This window comes from Melanotaenia boesemani, chromosome 6 (assembly GCF_017639745.1).
Source record: "Melanotaenia boesemani isolate fMelBoe1 chromosome 6, fMelBoe1.pri, whole genome shotgun sequence".
NCBI lineage: Eukaryota > Metazoa > Chordata > Actinopteri > Atheriniformes > Melanotaeniidae > Melanotaenia > Melanotaenia boesemani.
The window spans coordinates 3,447,784-3,471,647 of NC_055687.1; the positions used below are offsets into that span (position 1 = coordinate 3,447,784).

General features: G+C 40.4%; 1 protein-coding gene across 1 annotated transcript; it reads left to right on the forward strand.

Annotated features, from left to right (window-relative positions):
- Window positions 1–1,830: 1,830 nt before the first annotated feature.
- LOC121641326 (gastrula zinc finger protein XlCGF8.2DB-like) lies at window positions 1,831–22,625 on the forward strand. Its single transcript, XM_041987397.1, has 3 exons — window positions 1,831–2,073; window positions 4,906–4,958; window positions 21,974–22,625. Exons 1-3 carry the CDS (start codon window positions 1,831–1,833, stop codon window positions 22,623–22,625), a joined length of 948 nt encoding a protein of 315 aa, XP_041843331.1.
- The last annotated feature ends 1,239 nt before the right edge of the window (window positions 22,626–23,864 follow it).

Sequence of the window (23,864 nt, forward strand, 5' to 3'; positions counted from 1 at the left end):
TTCTGTTATATGAAGCCACTTTTTACAGCCTCCAGAAGAGAAAACTGCAGCCTCTAGCATTTCCACCTGTCTAGTAAAGAACTGCACGTTTTAGTGCACAGCATGGGAAACGTTGGCCTGATAAAATACAGTAGTTGTACAACGTTAAGGTCTAGACTTCTTGTTAGAAAAGGCGGATCGGCTCCTGTCTCCTCCGTAGAGCCCCAGTGGAGGCTGAGCTGGGCTCGGTTCTCTGGACATCCTCCTCACCAGAAGCCTCAGTTAGCATGGTATGCAGGACTGCACAGGACAGAACTATGTTGCAGACTTTCTCTGGAGAGTACAGCAGCGTTCCCCGGCTGAGACATCCACCTGCCCTTCCGCAACCCGTGCAGCCTCCACCATGCACATGTGTGTAGTAGACAAAACAGGAGTTGAATTTATTTTGTTATTTTATTCTGTATGACATAATTCTTTTAGAGGGGTGTATTTGTTTTCCTGTTTGAGATGTTAGTCCTGTCATTTTCACATAGCACCGCTCACATCTCAGTCATGAAACATATTGACTTGAGAGCTGAACGGTTGCTTTCGGTTCTTGACTCAAGCTGTTTTTCCCCACTCGGGTGTAAAACGGGCACTGTTGAACCTGCTGCTGTGTGGCAGGGTTTGTCAGCAGGGTGATGAGATGCTCCCAGAGAGAGTATAGGTATGAATTTGTTTGCAAACACAGATCTCTGTTTGTATTTATCATTATGTCTATTTGTAGTGTTTAAGGATTTGTGGTTCTGTTAACTTTGAGTTAATTTAATTGTCATGTGCGGGCTTAGGCTGTTTATCATATTTATTTTCCAAAATAATTTTTAAGTGCGTTGGTGTGCACTCCTAGCAGTATCAGTAAACTGTTTTACTTTATTCTTTGTGGAAATTCTATTTTAACATGCTTTTTAGCAAATTAGTTAATTCTGTGTACTTAATATGTGGCAGCTTATGCTTATGTAAAGAATTTAATGTTGTGTTCTGTGGTGGTGTTTTATTTTGACAAATAAGAACGGAAGTCTGGTGGTTGTTGGTTCGGCTTTGACAATGCCGGAAAGAAAAATAAAGGCAACGTGTCGTGCCAGTTCAGCAGTACCCTTTGTGTCATTATTTTATATATCATATCAGTATAGGCACATAAACAAAACCCTCGGTCACATTGGGGGCAGCTCCCGCGTAGTTTAACTTTTTACAGTGTTCATTTAGCATGAGTTGGAGACGCTGGCAGCTTGCAGGAGTCTTCCTCGTATCTCATCTAGATGGACAGTATGAAGTAGCTGTGAGGACACTGGTTGGGAGCACCAGAAGTGACTATGAACATGAGCTGGCAAGGATTTTTCCCAGACAACTGACAAAAGCTGCTTTTCTCCTGTGGGATGGTCCACCAGCAGCTGTCCAGACAGACTGATGCCATAAAGGAGAAATTACAGGAAACATTTGGACAGCAACATTTTCTGGACTGTTTTGGAGCAAACCAGGTGAGCATTTGGAAGTCAATGCAGCAGAGATCAAGCAAGCTGGTTCAAGATGCTTTCAAGGCTTTGGGAATGTAGCTCAGAAAGAGGAAACATTTAGAAGACTTCTTGCAGGGTTTGACCAAGTCCTGGGAGCCAAATGTCATCAACAGGTTGCTTGTGATTTGGAAGCCCTGGTAATTGCAGGCCTTTGTGAGACAACCAGAGAGACACTCAAACTAAATTGTGTAATCCCTCCATTCCACCAGCCTCCAGCAGGGGGTGGTGCAACAGCAATGGTGGGCTTTTACGATTGTACAAAGTTGTGGAAAAGCTCACTGAGGACATGAGAGAAATGAGAATGGAAATGAGACGTGTGGTGGGAGACCATCAACCCTGCAGCGGGAAGTTCATTGTCAGTGCACCAGCAGGGAGGCAGGCTGCCAGTCACGTCATCCACAGGTTGAGCACAGAGGTCGTTCACCTGTCCATGGCTGGCATGAAAGAGGAGTGGGAAAAGTTCCTCCAGGGAGATGGGGTGACTGGTCACCTGCAAAGCAGCAAGCCTTTTCCCCCAACTGGCGGAGTCCCAGTCCAACAAGAGGTCCATTCTTTAAGGAGTCCCAGAGGCGGAGAGTAGTTCTCCTCCTGTTCCCAAAGAGGGAGAACTCATCTAGATAGTTGTTAAAAGGGATGTAGCTGATGCTGCGGGCCAAACACCAGCTAGAGACAACACACGGGCCCACAAGAAATATGTCATTTTACACCAAAACGATGCACTGATCTAGGACAAGACTAAGCCGTGCTGTACTACAATCAGCTGATCATCAACAGCCGTCATGATTTCTAAAACAACATGAGAGTAGAGGGAGGAAGCAGCTGCTGGACAAACCCGGAGGCGACCACAGATCCTCTAGAGCAGAGACGTTGGTGCAAAATGTGTATATATGTATATATATATATATATATATATATATGTATATATATATATATATATATATTTCATCTTTGCAAAACATTTAAACTTTTACCCCAATAAGAAATAAGAAATCCTCTTCTAACTTGTGTTGTATATATGATTTTATGTTTAACTTCTATGTTTTCTACTCTATTCTGTTCTTTTCTATTCTATTCTACAGTCATTTAGCAGATGTTTTCCTCAAAGCGACGTACATCTGAGAGTAAGACCAAGACAAGCAAGAATTCAACCAGGAGGGACGTCATCATTAAGTGATAGTCAGACTGCTGTGAGTCCAGTTGGGTCATGTAGTGCTAGAGGCAGTGCTTTTTTTCCCTCTTCCCCTCCCTACAATAGTCCTTTGTTTAATTACAAGATCACGATTTCTTTACACAACATCATCTTGGGTGTAAGTCCACGCAGCTTCTTCAATACTGAGCTGAACTAAAGAGCTGGACAAATCTTTTTAACTCATTCCGATGAGTAAAAGAGTTAAGCTAAGTGTGGAAATGCTCCTTAAACAACTGAGTCTTTAGCTTGCTTTTAAAAGTGGATAAGGACTCTGCGGATCGGACGGAGTTTGGTAAATGGTTCCACCACCGGGGAACAACAGAGGAGAAGAGTCTAGCTACTGATGTGGCGCCACCTTGTGGTGGGAGCACTAGGCGTCTTTCACTGGCAGAGCGTAACTGTGGAGAGGGAGTGTAGCTCTGGATTAAGGAGTGGAGGTAGACCGGAGCCGTTTGGGTTTTTGTTTTGTAAGCCAGAAGCAGAGCTTTGAATCTGATGCGCTGCAACTGGAATCCAGTGGAGAGCGATTAGCAGCGGAGTGACATGAGCTCTTTTGGGCTGGTTGAAGACCAGACGTGCTGCTGCGTTCTGGATCATCTGCAGAGGTTTAACTGAGCATGCAGGCAGGCCAGCCAGTAAGGAGTTGTAGTAGTCAATGCATGAAATGACCAGAGCCTGGACCAGGAGCTGGGTCGTGTGTTCAGTCAGGTAGGGTCTGATCCTCCTGATGTTGTAGAGAGAAAATCGGTAAGATCGAGCAACCGAGGCAACATGGTCCTTAAAGGTCAGCTGGTTGTCTACCATGACACCAAGATTCCTGGTAGAAGATGTAGACACAAGCGTGATGGAGTCAAGCTGCACGCTTATCTGTGGCTGTAAGGAAGGATTGGCTGGACAGACAATAAGCTCGGTCTTGGACAGATTTAGGTTAAAGTGGCGATCCTTCATCCATGTGGAGATATCAACAAGGCATGCTGATATTTGCATTGAGACGTTTGTTGCTATGTTTGATTACTGGAAATTCTATCAATACAGTACATCTATTGTATCTGTCTGACATATTTTGTGCAAATGTCCCCACCCGGACTCCTCTGGCTGTCTAGATGTGGTAATGGAACGCACCCAAACGACTGCTGGGCACTGCACAAGCTCGGAGCTCGGAGAGTAGAGCACGTGAGAGTTTTGCCGGTTCTGTGCTACGTCTGTGACTTCTGTTAAGCGTGCGTGAATGAAGATGTAAGTGTTGCTTTATTTACCTTTGAAGCTTATCCTTGTTCACACAAAACGCTACTACTAATATGTGTAGTTCCATTTAAATGGTTTGCAGTAATTGAGATCTCATATAGCTTTGGGTCTGGCCCTTTAGTAGCTCTCATGTTTGTTTTGGGGTAACACTGTGTACATCTACTGAGTTGCTACGTTGCTGTGAACCCCCTTTGTAATCATAAAACACAAATTTCCGTGGGTTTCTGTTTATAGTACTGGTTACCACCCATGTCATGGTTAACAGAGACCTCTGATGGACAATTTGAGTATTTATTTATCTTACTGTTCTGTATTGTGTTGTAGAAAAATTACCAAGAGTCTGAATGAGTAAAAGTAATTAGAAGATTTATTACAGGAGAAGTAGAAAATACAGACAAATACTTTCAAGTTGAGAGTGGTCATCCAGACTCGCTTGAAGTCGGGAGAGACTCTACCTTGCTGCATCATTAACATCAGTTTTATTCAACCTGGTTCCAGCTGAAGGTCAGTCTCTCAAACTGATAATAGGAGAAGGGAGATTGAAAGACGCCATTCTCGCCCAATCAGGCTGTTATTTTCTAAACAACTGTTTTCTATCAGCTGCCTCTCGGTCTCACCTTTCCCCCACATCAGGAGTCCGAGAGAGTGGTCAGCCTGACCTCAAATTCAATGACCCAGCAGGAGAATAATAACGTCAATGTTCTATATCAGAAGAAAAACACACATCATGAAATGTAATTGAGAATAATAAATGAATAAATGCATTTTATAAGTAAAAGAATGATTACACTTGTGGTTATTGTATGAGTAAATATGATTGATTACCATATGCATTAAAATTACTTCCACAATTGTCAGTTGTTGTTATCTCTTATATATTCATAGTTACCCAGAATAACTGCATTTTGAACTAACTGGAAATGGTATCATTTGTCCTTTCAGTTAACCACACACACCTGGACCCACACAAAGAGATCTGCACACGAATGCACCCGTTGGATTCAATAAACAATTGTTGACTAAGCTTCCTGGAAGGCTGCAGTTTTTCTGACCAAATACTTAGTCCAGCCTTTTACAAGCCAGCATCCCAACATAAAAATATTTCACATATATTGTATGTCAACACATAAATTTTATATTATATTTAGTCCATTTCAGGGTCATGGGCGGCTGAACTCTATACCTTCAGAATTTGTTCAGATCAGTCTATTAGAAACTTGCAAACTCATCTGTTCACCTTGTATTTTTGTGCATGTTTTTTATTGTAACTGCAGGGATTAAAACTATAAAGACATTAATTTGCTCTTGTTGCATCTTATTCAGTAAAATCTAAAAACTGGAGCTTTGCTGCTGTTTCATGGCCTTCAGTCAGTTCTGCTTTTATTTGATGAGTTGTGTGAAGCAATGCAGAGACTCACATGTCAAACTGAAAAATGTGACATGATGTGTTTTTCCTAGAAAATGACACCTTCTGATACATTTCTTAAGTTGGGCCAAACATTTGTCCAAAACGGTAAAATCTGATGGAAACGGGAAGAAATAAACACGGGAAAGAGGAGTTTACCAAGAGAAATAGGATCTAGTCGCCTAAAAATGTAATAACATGTCTTACTTTCCACTTTATCAGCTCCAAATGTTCAACTGTTTAACACAAATTTCTAACCAGCCAATCACACGGCAGCATGTAGCCATGGAGACGTGGTGAAAACGACTTGCTGAAGTTCAACCTGAGCATCAGAATGAGGAAGAAAGAGGATTTAAGAGACTTTGAACATGTCATGGTTGTTGGTCTGAGTATTTACTGGGATTTCCACCCACAACCATCTCCAGGGTTTCCAGAGATGGTCTGAAGAAGAGAAAATATCCAGAGCAGCAGTTGTCTGGACCAGGATGCAGCAGAAGACACACCGGGTGCCTCCTGCCAGCTAAGAACAGGAAACTGAGGCTACAATTCACACACACTCACCAACACTGGACAATAGAAGATGGAGAAACGTTGCTGGTCTGATGAGTCTCCATTTCAGCTCCACATTTAGATGCTCGGCTCAGAATCTGCTGGAAACATCATGAAAACGTGGATCCATCCTGCCTTGGATCAACGCTTCAGGCTGCTGCTGGTGTGATGGCGGGGGGAGATTTTCTTGGTCCACTTTGGGCCCCTTAGTACCAACGTGGCCTGGTTTAACCAGCACAGCCTACCTGAGTATTGTTGCTGACCATGTCCATCCCTTTATGACCACAGTGGAGCATCTTCTGATGCTACTTCCAGCAGGATAATGCACCATGTCACAAAGCTCAGATCATCTCCACCTGCTTTCTACAACATGACGATGAGTTCACTGGACTCCAACGGCCTCCACAGCCACCAGATCTCAGTCCAGTAGAGCAGCTTTGGGATGTGGTGGAACGGGAGATTCTCATCATGGATGCAGCCGACAAACCTGCAGCAACTGTGTGATGCTGTCATGTTAATATGGAAAGTGTAAATCACTTTGAATTGTCTTGTACATGAAATGTGCTATACAAATAAATTTGCCTTGCCTTATTTATTTTCCCATAAAATGTATGTGCACACAGCATGGTGACATCACCGGTGATTGTGGGTGGCACTGTGGGTGTGTTATTTTTATTAATGGGTATGCTCACCTGTGTCTGGTTTGGGGCCTGAAGCATGGAGGCAGGGTGAGCTTGGGGAGAAATTTTCTATTAACCGTCATCGTTGTCATTGTATATACAATTAACATCATCAAAATGCACTGTTTTATACCCTTGCACATCTGGAACATCATCAAACAAAGTAAGTGGCTGTTTCATGAGATTGTGACATGGATGTAAAGCAATAAAGCATCGTGACATGTGAAGTGGTTTAACGTGACGCGTTTTGGATATAAATTTTCAATTATTAGCCTGCTGCGGCGTGTGGTTAAGGTTAAAGTTGGTGCGCCACAATAATTCCCTTGTCCGATATATCCTCTTACATGCTGGGTGTGGTGTTTTCCGGTTGTTGCCATGGTTCTTCTTCATTTTTTATTACATCACGTTTGGTCACGTGAGATGTCCGCCTCGGAGGACTAGATTCTAGATCGGTTGCAGGACAGCATTGTTATGTGTGTGTTGTTCTGGGATGAGATTATCGGAGCCACCACACACAGTACGATCAACAGTGTAAAATGCAGGTTTTTTATCTTCACGTGTGAGGTCTCAAACAGATAAAAAAAATCTCATAAGATAAAAAAAAATCCATATGTGTGCACCAGGCCTTAGAAGACAAGCAAAGTCTTGAAAACACTTTTATTGAAGCCTGACTTCATTATAATGCAGGTACAGTAAAGTCACACATTCAGATAGCTATCAGAAATGTGTTTTTCTAATAAAAGTGTTCAAGACTTTGCTTGTGTTCTAAGATGTACATGCAGAAAAATGTACACTATCGCCCCCCTGTGGTCACAGATTCTGATGAATCAGCGATTTTGGTGAAACACCTATCGTTGTAAAAGTGTTTTGGTAAACTTGTAAAAGTGTTGCAGTCGATGTAAATGTGTATTGCAAAAATGTAAAAGTGTTTCACTCGATGTAATATTGTTTTGCACTTCCTGGCCACCGTACAAATGGCTAAAATGCATTAAATACCAAATTCAGCTCACATTCTTGGTTAAAACAATTATTTATATTTTATTAAAGATAAAGCAACTAAAAACTTATTAGAAACCGGATGTTTGTTCAGATGAAGAGGACGACACTTAGTTTCAGCATAGAAGGTTTTATTTTTTGTATAATCAAGGTGAATATTTGTTGTTTTTCTTTCCTTCTGCCACCACCAAAAGGCTGCTTTGCTTTGGATAATTAAAATTAAGGTACAGTAAAGTCACACATTCAGATAGCTATCAGAAATGTGTTTTTTAATAAAAATGTTTAAGACTTTGCTTGTGTTCTAAGATGTCCATGCAGAGAAATGTACACTATCGCCCCTCTGTTGTAACAGATTCGGATGAATCAGTGATTTTGGTGAAACACCTATCTTTGTAAAAGAGATTTGGTAAACTTGTAAAAGTGTTGCAGTCGATGTAATATTGTTTTGCACTTCCTGGCCACCGTACAAATGGCTGAAATGCATTAAATACCAAATTCAGCTCACATTCTTGGTTAAAACAATTATTTATATTTTATTAAAGATAAAGCAACTGAAAACTTATTAGAAACCGGATGTTTGTTCAGTGTGAAAACAGTTTCACGTCCAAGTTATTTAAGATTTTTAGACAGCAAGCAAACTAAAATGACATTAATCCAACATAAACGATGGGAATGCCTAAAAAGAGCCTTTACGAGACAAATGTAAACTGAATTATTGCTTGTGTAACTGGTTATTGCTCGGGTATTTTTGGTTCCTACCCACCCTTGTTTCAGGAGGGAAGATAGAAAACGACGGAATTATTCTCTGAGAAAGTTTCAGAGAGAGCGCGAGTCATTAAGCTGTTCCAGTCATAGATAACATAATAAAGATCTTTATAAGAACTCCGACGTATCTGGATACTACTGTTGGTTTCTGTCCTCTGCTGACTCTGTTGTAGATAAATTCTTTATCAAAAGGGCTGCTGATATTAAGAGTCTGCAGACAGAGGTCTTAATGATCTTCCTTTATTCGGCCGAACAGGGGGACACCCCTTCAGGATCAAAAGACCACGTTCATTCTTCTGTTACATCTTAAATAGCCTGCCTGTCACTATTCCTGTACAGGCTCACGGCATACAGGCAGCCTTTTAGGGGACTGCTGACTAGCTGACATCATTTCGATATCATGTTATAATATCAAGGCTATTAATATTCTGCTTACCAAGGACAGTACACCTGTTGTTTTCCATTACAACTCTGATGCATTAATACTTCCACAACTCCAGCTCGCTGGGGAGAAACGACGGGGAGGAAGAAGGATCGGACAAAGACTCGTTTATCGAGGGGACCCTCGTGGGGAAGGAAGGTGAGAATTTACATACATTGTTGTGTTTAATTTAATCGGTAAACGGTCATATTACCGGGAATTGTGTGGTTGTGATGTTTGGTGCTTAGTGAGGTTAAAGTTGTTGGTGCAACGAAGTTGTGGCTCTGTGGGGTTAATCAGGCCCGTCGTCACGTCGCCTTAAGAATAAAGACGAATTTATACTCGCGTGTATGGCAAGCTAAAAGGGGTAAACCAGTCTATTGGTGCTTCTCTAATCAAACGCCGTTAAAAACACCGTTTTATGTGGCCCAAACAACGTAAAATACACGAGGCTGAAGTTAGCTTCCGATTCTACTGAATTTAGAGCAATCTAGACCACATTAGACAGCTCTTCATAAAAACTACAGCAGTTAGACTTCAAACGTGGACTGAAACATCCTAAACAACATCTAGATAAATTAAAACATAGTTTATGAAACCTTTATTTTATTTGTGAAAATGGAAATAATTCTCGTTAAGAAGAAAAACTACAACACTTAGTCTTTAAATCTTTTCGTTGTAAGCCGTGTGTAGATCCCTTAAAATGCAATATTTTGTGTTTCAGCTTTTCTGATCTTTTGTGGATGAACCTGAAATTGTTAAAATTGTGGGGAAAGGGTCAATAATGGATGGCATAATCCATATAATGGTATATAACAATGGTGGTGTATAACAAAAATACATTCTTATGCCTTCAAACAGGAAAATTAAATGTAATCATGTAAATCATGCAAATTGTATAAACTTTATTTGTGTGAAGTTCGTATTGGATATGCTGAGGAACAGAAACGCGTAATGAACCCAGTTTGTACTGGATCACCAGTCAGACGAGGCCCAGCTCGCCACGTCCTCACCCGGGATTTCTGTCCTGGATTTGATCGGGAAATCCTCAAATTCTGCGATTTTTGTGTAGAGTCATACTGAAAATGCATTTTTAACACAGATCAGTGGAAAATATTAGTATTTATTTTATGTAGTTTTTCTTTTTTATCATGACGCCTCTCCTGACCGACGTCACTGCTGTCAGTTGTTGATTCACCGTCCTCATTTATTTCTGTCTCCTCTTGTTATAAATCTGTTTACATAAAGCAGCTGATTTGTCTCTGTATGTACTGGCCCTGTTCAGTTTATTAATAACCCAATAATCAATATGCATCACCTTTGTGATTATCGTGTGTGTGTGTGTGTGTGTGTGGGGCAATCTTACCAGCAAAGCGAACCTGCAGCAGGTGGAAATAAAGAACCAGAACATGTCTCAGAGTTGGAGGTATCTTTGAAGAAATGTTTGTTCTGTTGAACTGTAGCTACCAAGACAACGTCAGAGACCACTGCTACTGGTGGGGTCCTCCTCCTGAAAACCCGTGGGTCTGGTGGTCTGAATGTCCTTTGAATGAAGCGTGCGCCCTCTGCAGGGACATTAATAAAAGGCCAAGTCATGGTAACCAAAGAGGAACTCTGTCTTTCTCCGTCCATCTCTTTAGACCAGCTTTCTCTTTCTCTCTTTAGACGCCCTCGGCCTGTATGGACGGGGCTCAGCTGATCCCAGTTTTACTGTTAGCCAACCAGAGGCAGTGGAGGTCGGGGTTCCTGAACCTGGGTAGGGAGGTTAATAAGGTATTAATTATTTTTAATATATACCATGTTCTTTTTCATTTAATTTCATGTTCAGTACGTATATAGTTGTGTTTCTTTAGTTAAACTGGCACTGATAGATTTATTGATTATTCAAGACAAAGTAGTGATATGATAAGGGTTTTTTTTTAATATATTTTATTTTTTATTGTTTTCGTACATACAAACAACACCAGTATATATCAGTAAACAAACAGAAACAATCAGAACAGGCACAGACTGTTAAGAGAAACCATCAATAAATAACAGTGTGGACTAAGAATAACTTGGCATTTGTAGATTTTTACATAGGGTGAAGTGAATTTTTATTTTGGTATTGTTATGAACTGTATCCCTTTGTTAAGATTAGATAGTAGGTTTACTTATATCAGCCTCAGAGGATAGCTACATTTCCCGTTCCATTACCTACACAAACAAAAAACACATACAGTATCAACACCTACATCAGTGTGATATGCAACACACAGCTTGGTTTATAGTCGTATCATTGTATGTATATTTCATTTTCATTATGAGGGTGTGCAAGTCTTCCATTTCTTCCAGTAGTCATTGAATTTATCTATGTTCAGGTTCAGGGAGAAGGTTATTCTTTCCATGTTATATATCTCGTTTACAATTCCAGTCCACTGGGTTTTAGTTGGAAGATCTTTAGACAGCCAATGTCTTGTTATTGCCTTTTTGCTGGCGACCAACAATATGTTGATCAGGTATCTGTCACTAGATTTAGTACAGGATGAGGTGTCTCCAAGATATACTGTGTGAAAGTCATGTTTGATCTTGTAACCCATTACTGAGTTGATGTCCTCTACCACTCCTAACCAGTATGGTTTAATAGCTGGGCAGTCCCAAAATATGTGAAAATGATTTGCTAGTGTTTCTCCACATTCTCTCCAGCATCGTCCCTCCCTCAGCCTGGCTGTCTGGAGTTGTTTTACTTTTGGTGTAATGAAAAATCCAATTACATTTTTCCACATAAATTCCCTCCATAGACCTGAGCTTGTGGTATTTAGTAAAGTTTTCAATATCTTCATCCAGCCTTCTTCTGAAATTGTTATTTTGGCTTCTTTCTCCCATTTAGATTTAACATAAGTTGTGGAGTTCTTGTTATAGGACTGTAGGCATCGGTAAAATCTAGAGACCAGTTTTCTGTTAATATTTGACTTGTATGCATCTATCAGTATGTTAACTAGACCTGAGTAACCGGTTCCTATTTTTATTGCACAATTAAAGTGGGCTCTGACCTGAAGATACCTGAAGAAATCCTGTTTTTCTAGATCATATTTGTCTTTCAGTGTTTGAAAACTATTCAGTTCTTCTACACTAGAAATCAGACAATATGTAGTTATACCTCTAAAGGTCCAAAACTTAAACCGTTCATCAATCTGTGATGGTTTAAAATCACTATCATATGGTATCCATCTGAGCAGTTTGATTTGGTTTTCCAGTTTTACGACATTCTTCAAACCAGATGTTAAAGGATGTTTTTGTCAAGCTGTTTAAGTGCTCTTTTTGTTGTGAGTACATATTCTTATCTCCTATTAATGTCTGTAGGGGTATGTTTAACTGGGATATTTCTAAGTTCTTCCATTTGGCACTGTAATATGGGTCGCACCAATATATTAGGTATCTTAGTTGTGCTGCCTTGTAATAATTCTCCATATTTGGCAAGGAGAGCCCTCCTTCTTCTTTAGGTAGTTGTAAGGTTTTATATCTAACCCTGGGTTTTGGACCTTTCCAAATAAATCCTGAAAACATCCTCCTCCATTCTGTAAATTGTTGTATGGGTATTGCTGAGGGTATAGACTGAAAGAGAAAAAGAAGTCGTGGTAGGATATTCATCTTAATTATGTCTATACGATTATGTAGGTTAAATGGCAACAAAGTCCATCTACTTAAGTCCTCCTTTATTCCTTTGGTTACTGGCAGGTAATTTAGAGTGTAGATATTAGACAGATCTTTTGGAATTTTAACACCCAGGTATTTAATAGTGCTATTGTCCCATCTTAAGTTAGAAAGGTTTGTAATGTGGCATGAAGGTGTATAATTGTATGAAATGAGTTGTGTTTTATCAATGTTTAGTTTATAGCCAGAGTATTGACCAAACGTTGTCAGACGGGACAATAATTTATTTAGGCTGAAGTCAGGCTGGAAAAGAGTAATCAATATGTCATCCGCGTAAAGGCATATTTTATATTCTGTTCCTCTTATCCAAATTCCTTTTATATCATTATCCTCCCTCAGTGATTGGGCAAGCGGTTCAATAAATAAGGCAAACAAGGTTGGACTTAGTGGGCATCCTTGTCTACAACCCCTCTCTAGTGTTACTGAGTTAGATAGGCTGCCGTTTACTTTTATTTGGGCTGTTGGTGCATAATATAAGTTTTTTAGAACCTGAATTATAGAGCTATTAAAACCAAATCGTTGTAATACTAAGTATAAATATTCCCATCTGACAGAATCAAATGCTTTTTCTGCATCAAGACTAAGAACAATGGCTTCATCTTCAGTCCTGGACATGTAATCCATTACATGTAAGGTTCGCTTTATATTATCTTGTGTTTGTCTGTTTTTGAGAAACCCGCTTTGGTCTTCATCTATGAGTTCTGGGATTATGTTTTCCAATCTCTTTGCTAGTATAGATGTAAATAGTCTATAGTCTAAGTTTAGAATTGATATAGGTCTATAGGAACCGCATTCAGATTTATCTTTACCGGGCTTGGGAATTACAGAGATTATGGCTTGCCTCCAAGATATTGGAGTTTCACCACCTTTAAGTACATAGTTAAAGCATTCCAGTAGCAGAGGTGACACTGCATGCTTAAATTCTTTGTACCACTCTGCTGGGTAACCGTCTGTCCCTGGCATCTTATTTGTTTTTAATTTGGAAATTGCAGTATCCAGTTCTTGCTTTGTTATTTCGTGCATCAGCCTCTTGTTTTGTTCTGAACCAATGGACGGCAGGTCCAGTGAATTCAGAAAGTTCACAATGTCCAGGGTACCGGCACCATCTGGTTGTGTGTATAGAGTTTTATAATAATTCACAAAAGAGTTTTGTATTTCTTGTAATTTGTGACATGTTTCACCAGTTTGTGCATCTTTAATTTTGTGAATGGATCTTTCATCCTGTTGTTTCTTAATCCTCCAAGATAATAGTTTCTTAGCTTTGGGACCATTATCATAATATCTTTGTTTAATAAATTTAGCTTTCATTTCTTCATGGGCATCATATATCTCATTTATTCTTTGCTTAGTTGTTTGTATCTGGTATAAGAGATGAGGGTCATCAGATTCCTGATGTTTAGTTTCTAGGTTTTTAAGTTTGCCTATTAGTTCTTGTAATTTCTGAAGTTTTTCTTTTTTTTTGGTAGAGGACCACGCAATGATTTTGCCCCTAATTACTGCCTTCGCTGCATCCCATAGAGTACTTGGGGACACCTCATTGTTATCATTGTATTCCAGATACACACCCATTTCCTTTTCAATGTATTTTATACACAACGGGTCATTCAACAGGCTTGTATTAAGCCTCCAGGTTGTGTTTTTGATTTCGGTGTCCAGATAGAGAGAGAGGTACACTCCGGCATGGTCTGAGATGTCTTTTACCCCTATTTCACATCCTTTAATTCTATGTCTGTCTCGGTTAAACGTGAAAAAATAATCTATCCTTGAGTAAACCTTATGGGGATGAGAGTAAAATGTAAACTTTCTTTCTTTTGGGTGAAGCTCCCTCCAGATGTCCATCATACCTGATTCAAACAAAAGTTTTTTGACTGTAGTTGTCTCTGGGTTTATTCTTTTAGATGTATTGGTAGAGTCTAGGCAGGGGTTTAACTGAATATTCCAGTCCCCCCCACTGATAAAGATTTCTGAACTCTCTTCTGTAATTATATTGAATAATTTCTTAATGAACACTACATCATTATCTGGTGGTCTGTACACATTGAAAAGGGTCACAAGCTTGTGGTCAATATATCCTGTTACTAAAATATACCGACCCTCTTTATCAGTTATCTGTTTAACAAGTTGAAATGTTACTCTATTTGAAATTAGTATTGCAACTCCCCTTGTTTCTCCATTTCTATAAGATGAGTAATAAGTGTTTTTAAAACCCAAAGCTTTTAATTTCTCATGTTCCTTATCGTCTAAGTGTGTCTCCTGCCAGAAAACGATATGATGTTTTTCTCTTTTCATCTTAGTAAGTAGTTTATTCCTTTTCATGGGATTTTGTAGACCGTTAACATTTAGGGTAATTACTTTGTCTTCTTCCTTCACCATCTTATCCCTAGAATCTTATACATACATACATTAGGTTTCTCTCTAGGCCTGAACATGTAGACTGGGAACATCTGTGCAAAACCAAAAATCAAAGCAACAGAAAAGACCTCCAACAGTGAAGTGTAAATATAACTTCTGAACAGGGAGGGGAATCCTTCTCCTGAAGGGCCCCTCCAGATGCTCACTAGCATCTTCATTTGTGTCTTATCAAAACACATAAATAATGGGTAAGAGCTAGTCCCTTCCCCCAGATAATGATCCTAAAATAGTGTAAATTATTATTAACTAAGGGCCCATTTTTCCCTGCAACTGCATAGAAATTGTTCATAATAGGGCAAAGATTGTATCCAAACGGCATGTAACAAAGGAAGACAATCTATCTATTTTACATACATATACTGAGTGTCTTAGATTTATTTAACCATAACTTTTGAGTGTCTGTATGAGTCCGTGCACACGCGCATGTGCTCGCAATTGTCTCTGGTAATCTACTCACGGGTGTGCTCTAGACCTTGTTACCACCGTGCGACAGTGAGTGTTGGAATCTCCGGAGTTTTTCTCTTGCTCTCTCGATATCCGTAGCCCGGTCCCTTCGCTTAGTTGATCCACGAGTCTCCCAGGAGTTCTCTTTGAGGCTTTTGCGGGGTGTTGTTGTTACGTCAATCTGGGATAAGTTGACAGGTGTGTCTGGGGCAACACATTCAGCCATCAGAATCCCCCTCCTCAGCATGTCGTCCCTCGCCTCCTTGGCGGTGTTGTATGTTGTGGGTCCTTCTTCGTAGAAAACACGAAGTTTCGCGGGTGGTGGTGTGTGAAAACGGAGTCCCTTTTCTTTTAGTACCTTCCTCAGAGGAGCGTATTCCTTACGTTTGTTTATAATTTCCACTGGGTAGTCATGATCAAAATAAATTTTTCTGCCTTTGAGATGTATTTCTTTCTTTTTCCATGCGGCAGTTAGGACTTGTTGTTTAGTTTTGTAAACGAGGAAGCAGGCAATCATAGATCTCGGGGCGGCCTGCGGTGGAGGTTTTGGTCCGAGAGATCTGTGGCAGCGTTGTATATTGAGGTCAATGTCAGGGAGTGACAGTTCTGTTTTAATGAGCTTCTCCAAAAACTCACAAGCGTTAGGTCCCTCTTCTCCCTCGGGGATCCCGAAGATTTTGAGGTTATTTCTGCGTGAGCGTGTTTCCAGGTCCACCAGCTTGGACTGAATGTGTTCTTGATCTTGCAGAGTTTGTAGAAGCACCTCCTTGGCACCGCTGTTCCACTCCTCTATCTCTGCCACTCTCTTCTCCACATCATCCATCCTCACTTCAGTGTTTTTCAGGCCGTCCCCGATCACACTCAATTTCTGGCTAACTTCTTCCTTAAAGTTTCTGATTTCTTCCTTCACATCTCGTCTCATTGTCTCACACAGCTCGTTTAGGTCTTTCTTCAAGTCTTTTTGTCCTGCTTTTATTTCCGCGTGGATAGCAACGATGCTAGCTTGCAGAGCATCCGTATGTGCATTAGCTTCGGCTGCCGTAGAAGTTTCACCGTTTTCTCCCGTCGCCATTTCTTCGTTTTTGTTGCCAAGTTGATTTTCTGTCGCCTTAGTTTTCCTTAGTTTGTATTTCCCCATAACATTTTACACAAGAAGATAGATAAATTCTTTTCCAACCGGGGAAACATAGAACCTCACTGAGAGCGTGGGAATTATGCTGCCACTTGCTTCGCCGCCATCCCGGAAGTCCGATAAGGGTTTTTTTATTTTATTTATTTATTTTTTTACTTCTATACCAGCATGGGTGGCGGGAGTGCAGCATTCTACCAGGTGGAACTTTCTTTAGGGCAGGGGTGTCCAACTCCGGTCCTCGAGGGCCGGTGTCCTGCAGGTTTTCATTTTTTCTCTGATCTAACACACCTGAATAAAATCAAATGGATCTAACAGCTTCTTGTCAACTTCTTCACAATAACCCATCAATTTCAGTCGGTGTGTTAGATCAGGGAAACGATGAAAACCTGCAGGATACCGGCCCTCGAGGACTGGAGTTTGACACCCCTGCTTTAGGGAGCCTGTATCAGACCTTTGAGACACAGCTAAGCTAAGCTTGAACGTTAGCCTGCCCCCGAGCAGGCTAGTTCTGCTGCATCAGTTACCATGGTTACTCAGCTGGCATTCAACTAAGCCACGTCGATGAAACGAAACTCTCTAATTAATGAGATAGACTTGTCAAGATAAGCCACACAATGACTGTAGAATATTGTAGAAGTCCGGCTTTCCCTTAATCCAGCTTCGTCAAATAACCCTGGTGAGATATGTAATAAAATTAGATCCAATTTTAAGAATTTGATCTTCACTAAAATCGTTGAGAATATAATTCCTAACTGGCTTCGGGAAACATTCTTTAAAGAGAAGAATCCTCAGTATTTTACATTTAACCTGGCAAAATTTAATTCCCTCAGTCTGTAGAGATCTCATAACTGGAGAAGTGTTTGAATATAACGTTTATTCCTTGACAAGAGATCGAATCGAGATTGGGACATGTTTCCCAATTTATTCAAAATGGTTTTTGGAACAGCCAATACTACACACAGTGCAAAACTTTTTGAGATCTAAATAATTCCCGACTGAGTCCATCAAATGATCCACCGACCAGATACCCATGGAGTACCACTCTTTCTCAAATAATGATTTCCTCTTGTAAAAAATGCATCTGTTATTCCATACGGGCTTGTTGTGTGGAGTAAAATTGTGTTTGTATAAAAGCTTCCAGTACAAAAACACTTATTAATGGAACGCTGCTAGTTTGACTGGTAGAGTGTTATAGCTAAAATCACATCATAGTTTTCTCCCCTCTTACTCCTTTTCCCCCTTTTTATTCCTGACCCTGAAGAAGTCATTTTTGCGACACTGTTTTGGATTAAAGAAGTTTCCATTCTTCATCTCTTTCTTTCCAGCTACCTGCCTCAGTCACGTACCTGTTGGCACTCAGATAGGTTTGCCCAAACCTGATTGTTCAGGTTGGATACGAACACTGTGTCTCCCTCTTCCACAGTCAGATGTACCTCTTTTGGAGAAATGGTAGTATCTGTCCGCGTACGGGGCTTTTTTCTGAAGACACTTAGTGTTGAACTTTGATGAGGTTGATGAAGTCTTCTACTCTCCTAAAATCCCCCCCAGTCAGCCGAGCAAACCTGTATGAAAAAGAATAAAGAACACATAGATCTCTGTTCGAAATATTCTTTTTTTCTTAACAAAGCGCTTAACATATGCGTTCCCTACATTAGCACATAGTCTATAGTGAGCTCTTTGTAGTAAGTCAAGACAATCAATTCACTGATGCAGTGTAATACTGTTCTTTGAATTCAAATTTTGTGTGTACTGGTATATTTTGTGTCTAAGCTCGTCTTTCTATCTCTGCCTGTCCCTTTCCATATTATTTGTCAGCGGCTGATCCAAGCTGGCTGCTTGAATTTCAGGGTACTGCTCTGAATTTCTCCAGCATTAGATACCGAGTTTCAGCGCATTCTTACATCAAGGATGAGTCTGTGTCGAGGTAAATCTGATTAAAATACAAACAAATCAGAACATTAAGTTTAAGTCATTTAGGAGATGCTTTTCATACCAAGAGACAAACAGTTGTATTTAAAATTGGATTCAAATACTATAGAACTACGTTGCAAAGCTCATCAGTAAAAATAGGTCATTACATTCTTCTGTAATCTGTACGAACGTCTTGTATCTTGCGTGGAAGTTCGTGCTTCTCTTAGAGAACCACCTTCGCCATCAAGCCCCTCTTCATCCACACAACAGTGGTTCAGACCTTAGCCACCCACTGACTCACTGAATTTAAGGAGTACAGACTTTGTGCTGCAAGATTACCCCTTATGCACACCTATGACCATTTATGTGTTTTTGCATTTTAATTTCTAGCATATTTAACATTTCCCCTCGCTGATTTTAAAGATGAGGGATGGGATGCAGAAAATTGCATTTTTTTCACGATCTTAATTTTATTTTTAGGCTATTGTAAACAACATTATGCTGTAACATGGCTCTGTGGGTAGAGTGGTCGTCTTGTAACCCAAGAGTTGCAGGTTCGATCCCGGCCCGTCGAGCTCATGTTGAGGTGTCCCTGAGCAAGACACCAAACCCCTACTTGCTCCTGATTGGTTATGGTTAGCGCCTTGCATGGCAGCTTCCGCCATCAATGTGTGAATGTGTGTGTGTGAATGTGACCTATATGTAAAGCGCTTTGGATAAAAGCGCTATATAAGTACAGACGATTTACCATTATCGTAATTACTCCCCATTTGGATCCTAAGCACAAAAATGTGTATATTGAATTGCATTACAGTGTGACAAAATGCACAATAGCGCAGGAAGCTTTCAAGTGGCAACTTTTACATATTATCCATTTCATGCGTATTTTTTTCCCGAACGTTCAAGCAGCTCCACATTTTTATTTTAAAATATGTAAAATGCACATCTACATGCATTCCCCTGCACTGCTTTGAAATGAACAAAACACAGGACCCTTTGCAGCTCATCAAAGTTATGTGTTGACGTGAAAACAATCCTCATCTTAGTTTACACAGCTGCATCTGCAGCACAGTTTATAAGAGCAAGTTGGAGAAAAGCATTTAATTTCCTATCTGACACCATGAAAAAACTGTTACACGGTAGCAGAGGCCCAGGACATCATGCAGTCCCAAACAGATGTGACTGAGCACACCGGTGGAATCTCAGATAAAATCACCGAGAGCAACACTCACTCCACCAAGTTGAGGTCTACCTTCCGGCGGCTGACTAGGCATCCACCAGCTCCAGTGACTCCACAAAAGGTGGTGAAGAAGCCACGGAAGACCGTCTTGGAGGTCTAAAAGTGGTAAAGTTCAGTGGTCACCCACAAATTCCAACTGCGGTCAAGCAGCCATCTCTAGCGTATCCGTGGTCAAACCAGCTGCCACCTTATTTTGTGGCGCTCGAGTGGAATCCTCCCGGTACAGGTGATCTTCAAACCAGGATGAGGACTTCTGCGTGGATAAGCAGTTAGTTCCATATAAAGGGCACGGCAGTTTTATGCAGTACATGCCAGTGAAACCAGCCAGGTGTGGCCTGAAAATGTGGGTAGCCTTTGACGTAAAAACATCTTACTGCCTGTGAGTTCGAACACCGGCCGATCAGCTGGTGCTCCGGCCCAGGAAATATAAAATAGACGGCTGCTGGGTTGTGCTGCAGAATACAGAAGGCCTGACAAGAGAAACAGTCACAAGTGGCAAGTTTTTCACTCCATTTGCTCCGACAGAGGAGCTGCTGAAAAACATTATTACCATGGTTGGCTCTAGCAGAAGAATTGTGCAAAGCAACTGCAACAACTGCAGAAAACCTCTTTGCAAGGAACATTACTTCAGTTTGCAGCTCCTGCCTCCCCTGAACTGTTCGTGTTATGTTGGTATTGTTGTTGTTATTGTTCAATTCATTTCTAGATTTTGTTTGTGGTCTATTTTCTGTTAGCCTTCATGGTGTTATAATGAATAGCTTGACTTGTTACAAGGACTGTAGGTGAAACTCTTTGTTACAGCACACACATAAAATTAGATGTTTGATATGTGTGAGGTCTGATGAGGGTTTAAAAAAAACAAAACAAAAATAATAAAATAATTCATTTATTATTTAGTATAACTTGATTTTATGCGCATATTTTTGTGCAGAAGGGTACAAAACAGGAGTATTTGACACTAAGCAAAAACTAATAATGCGTATAAATTAATTTCTAAGCTAATCTTTAACTTCCGCAAATTAAAAATTAATTAAAAATTCATTAATCATTGATATGGATGATTAGAATTGATCCTGGTTTGAAGAATAAAAAAGTAAAAAAGAAATATAAATGAAATATTTTATATAACTTTTTACATGCACATTTATGTGTGTTAGGGTGCAAAAGGGGATTTTTTTTCAAAGGGGTGCATAAGGGTTAAGTGTGTGGGCAACACAGCGCAGTTTACCTAATTGCAGGCGCTTTATAGTCACATCCATAATGGCAGCATTATCTGCAGTGATTGCTACTATTTTTTCAGAAACTCTGACAGAACACCACTGATTTTCTCTGCCACAACACAACCCATCTGTGCTTTGTACACAGCTTTTGTTTTTAGCACTTTTTGCTGCATTTTGCCCTCCACTATTTAGTGTGCTGTGCTACTCCAGCCATCACATGAGAGTGCAACAGATCAGATGTCAATGAGCCCTGTAATTTGTTGTAGAAACATTGCCAAGAGTCTGGAATGAGTGAAAGTATATAAAGTTTAGTACAGGAGAAGTATTGAATACAGAATTACTTGCAAGTTGAAAGCAGTCTTCTGAACCCTGAAGCAGGAAGACAATGCAGCCTAGGCAGAGTAGTCGAATCAGATCCACTGAGCTTTCAACACAGATCCCATTGAAGACAAATTGATGAAATAAAAGACCAGGAAGAGACAAAAGGTTTTATACCTTTCTGTTGACAACTGGAGGTCACCCTGACCAGATAAGGCTGAGACAAAGCAGAGCCTGTCTCCCCTCAGGCCTCAGAGCTTGGGCACATAAATCTGAAGACTGGCGTAAACTAAAGTCGTAAAAAACCTATGATATCTTTAAGGAGTTAAGTTATATCCCAGATGTGCGTCAGACAGTACCTAAGGAAAGATGAGGGTCACCATGTTCTGTCAATGGATCTACACATGGTCAGATGGAGAAATTAACAGAATTTTTTGTTTGTTTTTCAGTGTTATCTGCAGAAGCCTGCAACTGTTGGTGGTAGAAGAAGGGGTTCCCTGCAAATGTGGTCTTGACAAGCAGGACTTGGAGCATCTCTCCATAAAACAGGAACCTCAGGATCTGTGGCCCAATCAGGATAAGTGATGGAAGATGGAATGACGACAGGGCACATAGGGCAGGTGTAAACAGTGACGTGGAGTGTAACACTGCTAGAAAATCCCTCAGCTGCTCTGAATGTGGTGAAGAGTTTCACCACCAGCGTTCTCTCTAGAGACATTTAACAAAGAAAGCTTTATTTATTTAAACCATACAAGATGTTTTAAAGTAAAACTGTTAAATTTAATGTTTATGTCAACATCAAAAATCTGTGGTAAAATGACTGAATGTGGACAAAGATTTAGTCACAAGTCAAGCTTAAACCAACACATGAGAATCCACACAGGAGACAAACCATTTAGCTGTGATGAATGTGGACAAAGATTTAGTCACAAGTCAAGCTTAAACCAACACATGAGAATCCACACAGGAGACAAACCATTCAGCTGTGATGAATGTGGACAAAGATTTAGTCAAAAGACAAGCTTAAACCAACACATGAGAATCCACACAGGAGACAAACCATTCAGCTGTGATGAATGTGGACAAAGATTTAGTCAAAAGACAAGCTTCAACCGACACATGAGAATCCACACAGGAGACAAACCATTCAACTGTGATGAATGTGGACAAAGATTTAGTCACAAATCAAGCTTAAACCAACACATGAGAATCCACACAGGAGAAAAACCATTCAGCTGTGATGAATGTGGACAAAGACTTAGTCAACAGACACACTTAAACAGACACATGAGAATCCACACAGGAGACAAACCATTCAGCTGTGATGAATGTGGACAAAGATTTAGTCAAAAGACAAACTTAAACCAACACATGAGAATCCACACAGGACAGAGACCGTTTCCTTGTGAGGTTTGTGGTGAATTATTTAGATGGCGTGTCTCTTTAAAAGGACACATTTGTGTCCACACAAAATAGAAACGACGAAAGTGCAAAATTTTGCTACTAATCTGTAAACAACGTTGTTTACAGTGTAAATATGAGCTGGTTAGAGGAACTTCAAGGGGGTATTCTACGGTGGTGATACACTGTGGTGTCTCTTCAGTACCCACCACTGACCTTTACTTGAACATTACCTGGTCATGCCTAGGGCAAAATGTGCCTCATCAGATTTTGTTGTCTTTTTTTAGTAGTTAAAATCTGTTGTTCATTCATTCATTGCCCATTGGTACCTTCACAAATTTGTCCATATTTTGCTAGCAGCTAAGATCCTAATCTCGATGAGCTCGCAAGACAGGTGAAGAGTTGTTAAGATGCAAAAACACAAATTAATAACTTAGATCCTTACAAGCTGAATGATGAATGATGTTCAGGTTTAGGTGTTTCCACCTGACATCTGTGTTTATCTGGTGTTTGGACGTTCTGTCAAGAATTTAAAAACTACTGATGATTAAATGCTCCTGCAGCCATTTTACAAAGGGAAGGAAGAGGACCGAGTCTAGAAATATTCGGCTGCAACAACATCGCCTCTCGCCTGACTAACTTGGTTAGGCTCTAGGCCCACAAACTGGTATAGAACATGGATGGCAGTATGGGCGATATAATGTGTTGTTGTTCACCTGAGGGTTGTATTTACTTATAAGCCTGGTACACACATAACAATATTTGGGCTGTTTTTGTCCTGATTTTGCTTCTTCCCAACCTTGGACGGCAAACACCCGATCATCGTGTGATTTCCCTGTCCAGTCATAATATGGTCTGTGGTATGTTATGAGCCGATTTGTCCCGATAATCTGCTCTGATATGGGTCATAGCCACAGTTGGGAACATTGAACATGTTTCATATTTCAGTGCAGATTTCTGAAGAACACCGCCGACTCGTGCATTGTGACTGTGTGGGGGGTGACGTGGCACGGAATGTGGCCAATCAGAGCGAGCTGGCTGGGGAGCAAGGAAGTAAACAAAGTCCGTGTTCACGCCGTCTCCAGTCTGATATTTTTTTTAGTTCTGCCTTTTTCTGTTAACAATGGTCCCAAGACCTCCATCATTCCCCCGTCCTATATATCCCCTTCTTTCCCCTTTCTTTCCGATTGTTACCATGTTTCTTCTTCTTTGCTTTGTGCCAGTTGTTGCCATGCTTCTTTTTCTGCATTTTTTGCCGGTTGTTGCTATGGTTCTTCTTCTACATTTTTTGCTGGTTGTTGATGTGGTTCTTCT